Source organism: Stegostoma tigrinum, chromosome 5, assembly GCF_030684315.1.
Source record: "Stegostoma tigrinum isolate sSteTig4 chromosome 5, sSteTig4.hap1, whole genome shotgun sequence".
NCBI classification, from domain to species: domain Eukaryota; kingdom Metazoa; phylum Chordata; class Chondrichthyes; order Orectolobiformes; family Stegostomatidae; genus Stegostoma; species Stegostoma tigrinum.
In genome coordinates this window covers 112460530-112472934 of record NC_081358.1, presented here as the reverse complement: position 1 = coordinate 112472934, position 12405 = coordinate 112460530, and the positions used below count along the sequence as shown (strand labels likewise).

The 12405-nt window shown below is 43.1% G+C and overlaps 1 protein-coding gene across 4 annotated transcripts in view; it reads right to left on the bottom strand.

Moving 5' to 3' along the window:
- Positions 1-12405, bottom strand: part of arhgap28 (Rho GTPase activating protein 28) — a 176713-nt gene that overhangs the window by 129944 nt on the left and 34364 nt on the right. The window contains exon 1 of one of the 4 annotated variants that reach the window (XM_048529215.2): positions 9222-9313. The exons of 2 other annotated variants lie outside the window; for them this stretch is intronic. In XM_048529215.2, the coding sequence (XP_048385172.1) occupies positions 9222-9223 (2 nt within the window). In that variant the 5' untranslated portion in view covers positions 9224-9313. Of the gene's footprint in view, positions 1-3754; positions 3826-9221; positions 9314-12405 lie in introns of those variants that run through there. One more of the 4 variants, XM_059646217.1, reaches the window with a different exon arrangement.

Here is a 12405-nt window from a genome sequence, read left to right as displayed (position 1 = left end):
TAAAACCTGGACAGTGGCCGGGCAAGTTAGGTGGATGAGTGGAAGGAGAAGGGAGAAGGAATGGTCACCTTTTCAGGCCCTGTCTGTCAATCTGAAACCCATCATGTTTCCCCTTTAGCACCCCCCCACAATCCCAGCCCTTTTCACCCACTCCTGATGCTGCAGTTGAGACCATATATACGGAACCTGAATGATCCAAAAGGCATCACAGGGTGGTCTGATCAACCCAACTGACTCCCCAAGGATCAAGAACAAACAATATTTCGAACACCTACATATAAAAATTTCTAATGGATACGCAAATTCAAAAAAATGTACACCCGAGTATATTTCGAAGTCAACCTTTGAAGAGTAGCAGAGATGCACACTACAAAAGTCAAGAATAGTGGAAGTCCTTGAACAGACACATCTCAATATAGGCCACATGGCCAGAAGTCAGTTTTAAACCTGTATCTTAATTCCACATCAATTCACAATGGTAACCTACAATGGAAAAGTACTGGAACACTTACTCAAGGAAGTGAAATACTGACTTTAAAAAAAAAGGAAAAACAACCTTTGTCACTACACATGCTTTAAGCAGGTAAGTTCATTAATTCCACCCACCAGCTCTCAAATGACATTGAAGCAGTGACCCCAGCATGAGCTGTTGAGATGAAGTAAAAGTAAAGCACTACTGCCTTGTGGCAAAACATGATTGTGAGTATCACTTTCTCATCAAATGTGCCAGATATGAAATCCCTGCTCGGAATAAATAGATTTTAATCTTACTCCAGCCAATGCTCACATGACAGAGTCTCCACAGTCTCACTGACAAATGGTGAAAGCCAGCCCATGTGGATTGGACAAGCCAACAGCCCTCTTACCAAAACAGAGTTGCCCAAGATCATCTCTGCATATTGTGCATGCGCACACACACAGTCCAAGGGAAAAAAAAAGTCACTATTGAAATCCCCATCAAGGAAGGGAAGGTTATTGAGGGAAACTGGTGTTGGCCCTGATGCAAAGTCTCTATCACAACCTGAGGTTCAAAAATAGATAAGATGCTTGCTTAGAGTATTCGACAGCTGCATGAATTTATGCAACTGCTAAGTGCATTACATCAACAGAACCCCAATAGCATTTTGACCATTTTGGCAATTTTTCCATCAGCTGGCATGGTCCCGTAGTTGGTGGAAAAAGGCGAAGGGACCGTCTGTGTACATTTTCACGTCAATCCTTTGCAGGCCCAGCTCCTCTGCCAGGGTTCCCTGCCTCCACCCCAATGCCAGCAGGCCCTCATCCTTCTGGTGAAAGTCTCCCAAAATCTTACACATGGGCCTCACTCAGCTGGTAGAACTCACGCCTCCAAATCACAAAATTCAAGTGTCACTCCAGGGCTCATTGAGCGCTGAACTCAAGGTTAAAACCTCTAGTTTGGAGGAAGGGTGTGCTACACTATCACAGGTGCCATCTTTCAGGTTAGACATCAAACTGGGGCTTGGCCGAATGAGAAAGATCTTGTGACATTATTCCAAAGAAGCGGAGGGGTGTCTCCCCAACTATGCTAGCCAATATTTATCCTTGATCAACACTGATCATCTGGATATTATCACATTGCTGTTCATAGGGTTTGTCTATTGCTTGTATGTTTTTATATTACCGTGATAATACTTTGAAAATATTTCGTTGGCTGAAAAGCAATCTGAAACATCCAATGACTGTGAAAAATACCATATAAATGGAAGTCCTTTTTCCTTCATCCTTTTCTCAGGAAGCTTGCAGCTACTCTAGATCCTCTGAACAGAAAATAGGGCCAGAGACATTTAAAGATGCCCAAGGCCTGAAATATGAACATGTCTTCAGCCCAACCCCACACCCCTGCTTGGGTTAAAATCTTAACTGGAAGGGAATGTTTATAGTTGAACATTACAGACAAAAGCCTCCAAGAAGTTAATGCTACCCATGCAGGACTAGTGCGTACTTAACTACATCAGGTTCAGACTAAACAACTCTAAATGGATCAACACTCATTTGGAATAAAGTGAGAAGAAACGACCTTGACAATTGTGAAATAATCAAGGGCTCATTCAGATCAAACTCTGATCATAAATATAAAATAACTGAAAGATCAGAGGGGCAAAATAAAGACGGAGAAAAACACATCACTGCAGAGACAAAACAGAACACAAAGATTCTCAGTAACGTATGTAAATATGTAAATGGATGAATATTCAGGATGGAGTTTTGGCTTTCATTAACAGGGGTATCGAGTTTAACAGCCGCGAGGTTATGCTGCAACTCTACACAACCCTGGTGAGACCACACTTGGAATATTGTGTCCAGTTCTGGTCGCCCTATTATAGGAAAGATGTGGAGGCTTTGGAGAGGGTGCAAAGGAGGTTTACCAGGATGCTGCCTGGACTGGAGGGCTTGTCTTACAAGGAGAGGTTGACTGAGCTCGGACTTTTCTCTCTGGAGAGAAGGATGAAGACAGGTGACCTGATCGAGGTGTACAAGGTAATGAGAGGCATGGATAGAGTCGATAGCCAGAGACTTTTCCCCAGGGCAGGATTGACTGCCACGAGGGGTCATAGTTTTAAGGTGTTAGGAGGAAGGTGTAGAGGAGACGTCAGAGGGAGGTTCTTCACCCAGAGAGTTGTGAGCGCATGGAATAGTTTGCCAGTGGTAGTCATGGAAGCGGAGTCATTAGTGACATTTAAGCGACTGCTGGACATGCACATGGACAGCAGTGAATTGAGGGGAATGTAGGTTAGGTTATTTTATTTTTGGATTAGGATTATTCCACGGCACAACATCGTGGGCCGAAGGGCCTGTACTGTGCTGTACTTTTCTATGTTCTATGAAATTCTGAGGCAGGTAATTCACCTCCTGATTGCCCAAAGCTTCTCCACCATCCACAAGTCGGTCGTGTGATGGAATACTCCCCATTTGCTGAAATGACTGCAGCTCCAATAACACTCAAGAAGCTCAATCCATAAACAATCAGTCCCTCTACCACGGATGATAAATAGCAACAGACCCTCCACAGGACTCAAAGCTCATTAGACAACACCGCATTAACTAATGACCTCTATCACCTGGTAGATGAGAAGCAGCAGGTACATGGGGACACTGTCAGCCTGCAAGCCACTCAGCATTCCTGACTTGGAAATATATCACCATGCCTTTATTGTTGCTGGGTCAAAATCTTGAAACTCCCTCCCTAACAGCAGCGTGACGTATCCATACCATATGCTCTGTTACTGTTCGGGATAGCAGTTCCCTACTTTCTCGAGAGCAGTTAGGGACAGGTCATAAATGCTGGTCCAGCCAGCGATGCCCATGTCCTGACAGTGAATTTTTTGAAAGTGCGTGTCTTTTACAGTTTGTATAGTGCCAGTTGGAGTCAAACCTTACTGAAGTAATTTTGGTGGGCCAGAATTATACTATCCTGTACCAGGAGCTGTCCGGTTAATGCCCAGTTTTGAGAATTGGAATCCAAGTGAAATCAAATAAGGGCCATAGCGATAACTCTTTTACAGCTTTGAAGTTGCTGTCACTGCGTGAAAGTTTCTTCACAAACAGAGGCAATTCCACCTCCTCTAAGTGCCAGTTAACAATGAGCCTTTGAATTTTTACAGTAAATCTTTAGACAAGAATACATGTTACATTCTTGACTCAACGAAAATTAATCATTTGTGAAAATCAAATAAGAAAAAAACTAAACCTGGGTTAATTGAAGTTTTAACAATTTCCTTAAAAAAACACTTACTTGGTCCACAGAACTTTAACAGCATGCTTTATGCATCTGCTTCGCAAAACACTCAGGGATACTTTATATATCTGTAGTGTCACAATGGAACAAGACTGCCTTGCTTCATGACATTTCTCTGAGCCAGCAAAACAAAGAGATATTAAGTTTCCTGTCTTGGGAATTAAATCACACATGACATAGCTACTATTTAAAGAACCGATAGTTGGAGGACAAATTCTTTAGATCACTTTTGCAAATAACATGCAGCTATTTATCTTTTCCATTTTTGCAACAAACCAATTCGTCGAAATAGCTGTTTGGCCGAGCACAGCTTCTTCGCTTTAAATATAGGAGGACTGTGCTCTGTAGCAAACAAGGTTAAAAATTATTACACTGTTCCATTTCAGTTGAAAAGCCATTTTTAACGCCCAGTTCATGTCAGTGCTAGAATTGCTGTATGATTTGTACCTCACACAACATTTGAGATGGTCTCTTTTCTTCAGGCTGTACAAATAATGATGCCACTTTGTAATTGGTATTTTCTGGGATGTTCATCGCTTGCAATTCGATAAACGTGCAGTGGAAACTGAAGCAATAACAAGAACTTCGCAAAAAGTGTTTGGAATGTTTTTGCTTGAAGAAGAGATACAAGGTCATGCATCCTTTTTGCAAAGGTCATAATATTGCACACCAATGTGATTTACCTATTTCCATGCATTTTTTCATTATTAGAAGAGCTTTTATTTCTTTAAAATTTTCACCAATCCTTTAGGCTTTGTATGCACTGAATGCTGTAAACGCTCAGGGCAACTCTCTCCCAATCTGATGCTCGGTCACCTGTGATCAAAGCTATCTTTACTAAGGAGATCCTTGACTCATTAAACCATTTTGCTGATTGAGCTGTACACCCCCTGCAGGACAACCACCGCAACTGATACAGTCAATTACGAGCATCAATGAGCAGCCTCTGGGTCATGCATTTTCCTTGACTTCCCTCTGACCTCCCAGCTGAAATGTTACAGAAATTACCAGTAGGACTGAAACAAAGACTTTCAACTATACCAGGGCTTTATTTCACAGAATCATAGTATCCCTACAATGTGGGAGCAGGCCAGTCGGCCCAGTGAATCCACACCAATCCTCCGAAGAGCATCCCACCCAAACTCACAACCCCACTACACTATCCCTGTAACCCTGCATCTCCCATGCTTAAGCTACCTAGCCTACACATCTTTGGACCATGGGAGGACACCAGAGCACCCAGAGGAAACCCATGCAGACGTGGGGAGAATGTCTGGGTGGAGTTTGTACAGTCACCCAAGGCTAGAATCAAACCTGGTTCCTAGTGCTGTGAGGCAGCAGTGCTAACCGCTGAGCCACTATGCCATCCCGGAGTGGTTTATGACTTTCTAATTCACACCACTACACTTCCACCTGAAATGAGGCAGGAGGTAAAATGGAGTCTGGAAAGTCATGGTCCTGTCTGAAACTAGTCCCAATGTGCTTTTAACAGCCAAAATCCCACATAGCTTTAACATGTCTATTAATGACAAGTCCAAACACATTGACCGCACAATTTATATCTGAACATTGTTAAAATAGTTTCACCAATGTACCATCAAGTGAAACTTGTCCCAACAGCCATCTGTCTATATAGTTTCAATATAACGTCAATCCTAAAAATATATACTGACATTAAATTTAAACTTCTGATTGGAAGCCATCTGTCCATGTAGAACAGCTGAATTCTGTCCCAAGGGCATAGTCACACCTTGTCGTATAACAAAATGACTAGATTCTTTGGATTCATTTACAATGGATTCCAATGTAAAAATATATAATCACTGATTTATATCGCGGAAGGGAAGCTATGCAGCCTATGTCTTGAATCAGCTCTACAAGATCGATCCTATTAGTTTCATTACTCTTGCCATTTGTACTGTTATGTGTCAAATATTTAGTTGACTCTCAACATATTTAAATCAGGTACAGAAGCAGAGGGACTTAGGTGTCACAGCAGGTTGAGGAAGTGGTTATTAAGTTATACAGAAGACTGGGCTCTGCAAATAAAAGCAGGGAACCTTTTAAAAAAAACATGTTTTTCTGTCTCCACTGGAGAATTGTGTCCAATTCTGAGCACCAAACTTTCAAAGTGAGCAGGGTGTAGATTATATTTACAAGATTGATTCCAGTGAAGAGGGATTTCCTTTACTTGGATTGTTTGACGAAGCTCTGGCTGCTTTCTCGAGAGATGGGAAGTTTAAAGACCTCCACACATAGGAGCAGAGGTAAGCAATTTGGCCCATCGAGTCTGCTCCAATTTCAGGGAGATCGCAGCTAATCTAATAATTCTCAACTCCACTTCCAGCCTTTCCCTTACTATTCTTGATTCCTTTACTGAGTAAATATCTGTTTATTTTATATTTATTGATAATGTTCCTGTGAAGAGCCTAGTTCCAACACCTGGGGAGGCGATATCCTGATGGTATTATCGCTGGACTATTCGTTCACAGACTCTGATAAGGGTCTGGGGTCTAAGGTTTGAATCCCACCACCAGCAGATGGTGGAATTTGAATTCAATAAATATCTGGAATTAAGATTCTACCAATGACTGTGAATCCATTGTTGATTGTCAGGGGAAAAGCCCATCTGGTTCACTAATGTCCTTTACAGAAGGAAACTGCCATCCTTACCTGGTCTGGCCTACATGTGACTCCAAACCCACAGCAACATGGTTGACTCTTAACTTCCCTTTAGGCAATAAATGATGCCCTCATTCTGTGAAAGAGTAAAGGACTATAGTTTTGTGACACTAAAAATGTGCAATCTAAATGCAAGACTTGCTCTAGTTTTCCTGGTCAAGGGATCAGATTTTCTATATCCAGGTTGAGAGTGGCTCTGCTCCAGAAGCCTGTGTCTCGGGAATCTACAAGGTGATTAGACAGTCTGCATTTTGCCTTCCTCCAACTGGTTTCCTTTAGTTGCTTGTCCACTCTGCAACTAAAACCACATCTGGCAAGAGATATCCACAAGGAAACCAACTGCAGATGTTCTGGATGCTAGGCACTCAGCCTATTTAGCAGATGGGGAGAAAAAGCAAACATGAACCAAGCAAATGCTGGAAACAGAAACAACTTTCCGGAGAAACTCACCAGGTCTAGCAGCATGTGTGGAAAGAGAAACAGAGTTAACGTTTCAGGTCCAGTGATCCTTCTTCAGAACTGGGAGAAAGAAAGGCTAATAGTGGGGACCATAAGTCAGAACAACAAAACAAAAATGACCCTGAGCCACTAGTTGCCTGCCACTTCGACACACCATGTTCGCTGGCCCATACCTCTGTCTTGGTCCTACTGCTATGCTCTAGTGAATCGCAGCACAAGCTGAAAGAACACCACCTCATTTTCCACTTCAGGACTCTATAGCCTTCAGAATTCAGTATCAAGTTCAATAGTTTTAGAACTTGAACAACATCTTCTATGTCCTTACCCACTTCCACACCCTGGGAAACCATGGGATGTGAAGCCATGGGCCACTTTTAGCACAGCCAGCCCTTTTCACCTTCTAATTGTCCCCATTATCAGTGTTTCATTCTCCCTGGCAAATTATCATCCATCCGTTTGTCTGCCTAACTGTCATTCCATCTACCTCTCTCTGGGCTCCATCCACACTAATCTGCTCAGTCCTTTCCCCAGTCCTCTGTTTCAGTACATATACACCACCTTTTCTTAGCTACTATCTGTCCTCAGTTTCTCCAGCTATTTCTGTTTTCGCTTCAAATCCTCAGCATCTGCAGTTCTTGGCTTTAAAAACACTGTAACAACTATTTCAAAATACAGCAATGTCTTCTGCTAGGATTGTGCAGTTCTCCGTGAAAGAGAAGCTCAACAGCCATGTTATTGAGATATTCCAAAGGAGAAGTAAAAGTTATCAATGAATATTCAAAAAAGCAATAATTTTCCGCACATACATTTGGAATTGCTACAGATTCATTTGGAACTAATTTTTTTTAGTCCTTTAATCTCAGTACATGGACCAAACTGGATGTGAGTTTGCTCGCTGAGCTGGAAGGTTAGTTTTCAGATGTTTCATCACCATTCTAGTTAACATCATCAGTGAGCCTCCGACGAAGCGCTGGTGTTATGTCCCGCTTTCTATTTATCTGGTTAGGTTTCTTTGGGTTGGTGATGTCATTTCCTGCATTGGTGATGTCATTTCCTGTTCTTTTTCTCAGGGGATGGTAGATTGGATCCAAATCAATGTGTTTGTTGATGGAGTTCCGGTTGGTACGCCATGCTTCTAGGAATTCTCGTGCGTGTCTCTGTTTGGCTTGTCCTAGGATGGATGTGTTGTCCCAATCAAAGTGGCGTCCTTCCTCATCTGTATGTAAGGATACGAGTGATAGTGGGTCTTGTCGTTTTGTGGCTAGTTGATGTTCATGTATTCTGGTGGCTAGCTTTCTGCTAGCTGATGATGTTACCTAGAATGGTGACGAAACGTCTGAAAACTAACCTTCCAGCTCAGCGAGCAAACTCACATCCAAAAGCTCAACCTGAGCTACAAATCTTCTCAAAACTCGCTATGGACCAAACAGCTTTTACTTTCTGTCACAAGTTGCGAAGGAAGTTATGGTGTTGGGCTGTCTTCCTGAAAGCCAAACTGAGGACACATAACTAAACAAACATGTAGTGGGAGACTGGAATTACTTGTAAATTGGGCACCAAGGGAAGGCAGGCTGTCACTCATGAAGGACATGACTGCCCCATTTATACTTTTACAGCAATGCAGCAGGTTTCTTTTCCTTGTAAATTGTTGGTATTGGCCTATACCTATCCAGTTATTTTAGCTTTTCTCACCAGGTTCATCCAAAGTTGAGAGTGAATCAGCATCGTCCTTTATTAAACATCAACATGCTTTCTCTCTTCACAGATGCTAACAGATCTGCTCAGTATCTCCAGCACATTGTTCATAATCTCACTTATTTACCACATTGACATTTGAGGCCAAGTTCAGAAATGCTGGCTCACAGCGATAAAGCCTTCAACACCCGACCCCCCCGCCACAACCACCACCACTATTAGAAACACACTAGATACAGCCATGAGAGATCATAGTTCGCTCATATCTCTTCACTGTGGAACCAGAAAGCATGTAAGAATGCAAGCCATTCTTTACAGGTCACTTTATTATTGAGAAAAATGAAGCAGTAACGTATAACCTACTCTCTCGCCAGGTTTAGTTTTCATTACACTACTGGCTCAGATCTTATTGCATTACAATGGAGGCCAATTCTTAAATCCTTAATCGTGTCAGGTGGTTTAAGTTGTCAGGCACTGCTCAACAGTGAGAGCAGTGTATGTTGTCACCAACAGGATGTTAACAATGCTGAACCACAAATGTGGAAGCAAAGTCCGGTTCCCCAACAATCAGGGTTTCGAGCAATAACTCCATTAATTTAAAAGAATATCAAAATCAAAAACAACTCACATGGTGACCCCAGTTCTTAGGAAATCTGGGTTACTTTTCTCATTGATGAATTAATCATCAAGTGAATAGCTTTTTTTCAGAAAGTTGCTCCTGGAACCCATGCAGAGAAAAGATACGGAATGTTGACATGCGTAATTTTAAACTAACCAGGAAGTTGTTCAACACAAGAAGTCCCATTCTTACTGCTAATAATAGTTTTGAGGATATACCGTCAGATTGTTTTCTTTAAATAAGGGAAGCTGGACCTAGTTCCTTTTCACACAAATATTTAAATTTTAAATCACACAGCATTGACGAATTCCCACTTCCCAAACTGAAGAGTTCCAGAGAGACAACAAGAAGCCAGAAACCCATTAATGCAAGGACTCACATGCTCTGGTTTCATGTTAATGCAACTCATCACACTGAGGAATTCTCAGAAAGAGATGCAGAAGTTGCAGAGCACTTGATGCCCTTCAGATTCTGAAAATCAATTTAGAAATTGCAAAACAACCATCTGGATGTTTACTGATGCTGAGATATTGTGAAATGAAAAGTGAAAGTTGCCACAATCCCAAGCCCTATTCTGTCATTTAAAGTGAGAGAAACACACAATGAATGTAGAGTTTTGAGAGTCTCCACACCTCAGGTGAGGGGCACATTTCAGATGGCGGGATTTTCATGGTGACCTCAGCGGATGCAAGAATTGAACCCACACTGTCACTTTGTTTGCAAACTATCCTTCTAGCCAACTCAGTTGTCCAAACGCCTTCCCAAGAACTCAAACTCCAAAAGAAAAGATTGAGAAAAAACACCTACAGAAACAGCCTAATGGAGACATTTGACATTCCACGAACATAAAATAAGTCCAGGTTGTCTAGAGTAATTAGTTTCTCATTAACCATTGTGAATCTGTGGAATTCTCTCCCACAGATAGTGGTTACGCAAAAACATCGCATGCCTTCAAGAGGGATTTAGATGAAGCTCTTAGAGCTAAAGGTATGGGGAGCAAACAAGAACAAATTGGATGATCAACCATGATCTTACTGAATGGTGGAGCAGGTTCAGAGGTCTACTCTGCTCTGATTTTCTGTTTCTGTTAAAATTAAAGTCTAGTTACCTCATTCAAGAAAGTGGAACTTTTTAAGGGTTTTTACAGTGGGACTTACTTCCGCTTCACGGAATCATTCACTGCGGCTCCCTGATTTTCATGTTTATGGGCAGATTTGCAAATTTCAAAAGTTGCTGTCAATTCCATAGAAGTAGCAACAACAAGAACACACATTTTCAGCATCATTACAACCGCTTAACCCAATTAGAGCAAGTGTAGGACATGAATGTTGTGAAAGTGAAAGATTACTGCAATACTTTGCATGCATTTCTGTGCAAGGAAAGCCCCATAAATCATTCAATTCTTGAGGACTCCATTGATGATGGGAAGTCTCTGTTGCCCAAGAGCTATAATCACAGAATGTGTTTTACTGTACTACATGCAGATGACATCAAATGTCTTTTATTTTATTCCCCCCGAAGAAACAGAAAGAACCTCAGACGCTGGAAAATCTCAGCAGGTCCGGCATCATGTGTGGAGGAAATCAGAATTAATGTCTTGGGTCCAGTGACCCTTCTTCAGAACCGATGGTAGCTAGGAAAAGGACGGTTTTAAACAGAAAGTGGGGTGGGGGGAGTAAATGGTAGGTGGAGATAGAGCCTGAAGAGAGAGAAAAACAGTCCCCTTTGCTTCCTTGACAACCTTCCTTAGGGACTGTTGTCTCTGGGACACCCTGGTCCACTCCTCCTTTCCTCCCAAAATGCCCCCATAGCTCCACGGCACTTGCTCTGGCAACTGCAGAAAATGTGACACCTGCCCATTTACTTCCTACCTCCTCAGTATCCCAAACACACCTTCCAGGTGAAGCAGCAGTTTAGCTGCACTTCACTTATTCTATCTACTACATTCACTGCTCAGTGTGGTCTCCTCTACATCGGGCAAATGAAGCATAGACTGGGTGACTGCTTCGCAGAACATCTACATTCTGTCCATAAAAAAGACTCTGAGCTTCCTGTTGTCTGCCACTTCAACACTCCACCCTATTCCCTAGCCAACATCCCTGGCCTGCTGCAGTGCTTCAGTGAAGCTCAGTACAAGCTGGAAGAAGAGCAACTTCATTGTCTGCTTGGGAACCCTGCAGGCTCCTGGACTTAATATTTGAGTTCAACAATTCTACAGTTTGAGCACCTTTTCCCATGCTTTCCCCCACCTGAGATACCAGGCCTTGGCACATGGACTGATACCACACACTACCAGCTACAAATAGTCCCCAGTAGCAACTACACACTTCCCCAGGCTGACCATTACCCACTCCTTTGTCTGCCCAACTGTTTTTCTCTCTCTTTGGGCTCTGTCTCTACCTATCATTTACTCCTTACCAACCCTGCCCTCCCCCATCTTCTATCTAAAAACTACCCTTTTCCTAGCTAGGACAACAAAATGTGAGGCTGGAAGAACACAGCAGACCAAGCAGCATCTCAGGAGCACAAAAGCTGACGTTTCGGGCCTAGACCCTTCATCAGAGAGGGGGATGGGGTGAGGGTTCTGGAATAAATAGGGAGAGAGGGGGAGGCGGACCGAAGATGGAGAGGAAAGAAGATAGGTGGAGAGAGTATAGGTGGGGAGGTAGGGAGGGGATAGGTCAGTCCAGGGAAGGCGGACAGGTCAAGGAGGTGGGATGAGGTTAGTAGGTAGATGGGGGTGCGGCTTGGGATGGGAGGAAGGGATGGGTGAGAGGAAGAACAGGTTAGGGAGGCAGAGACAGGTGGGACTGGTTTTGGGATGCAGTGGGTGGAGGGGAAGAGCTGGGCTGGTTTAGGGATGCAGTTGGGGAAGGGGAGATTTTGAAACTGGTGAAGTCCACATTGACACCATTAGGCTGCAGGGTTCCCAGGCAGAATATGAGTTGCTGTTCCTGCAACCTTCGGGTAGCATCATTGTGGCAGTGCAGGAGGCCCATGATGGACATGTCATCTAAAGAATGGGAGGGGGAGTGGAAATGGTTTGCGACTGGGAGGTGCAGTAGTTGGTTGCGAACTGAGCGGAGGTGTTCTGCAAAGCGGTCTCCAAGCCTCCGCTTGGTTTCCCCAATGTAGAGGAAGCGACACCGGGTACAGTGGATGCAGTATACCACATTGGCAGATGTGCAGGTGA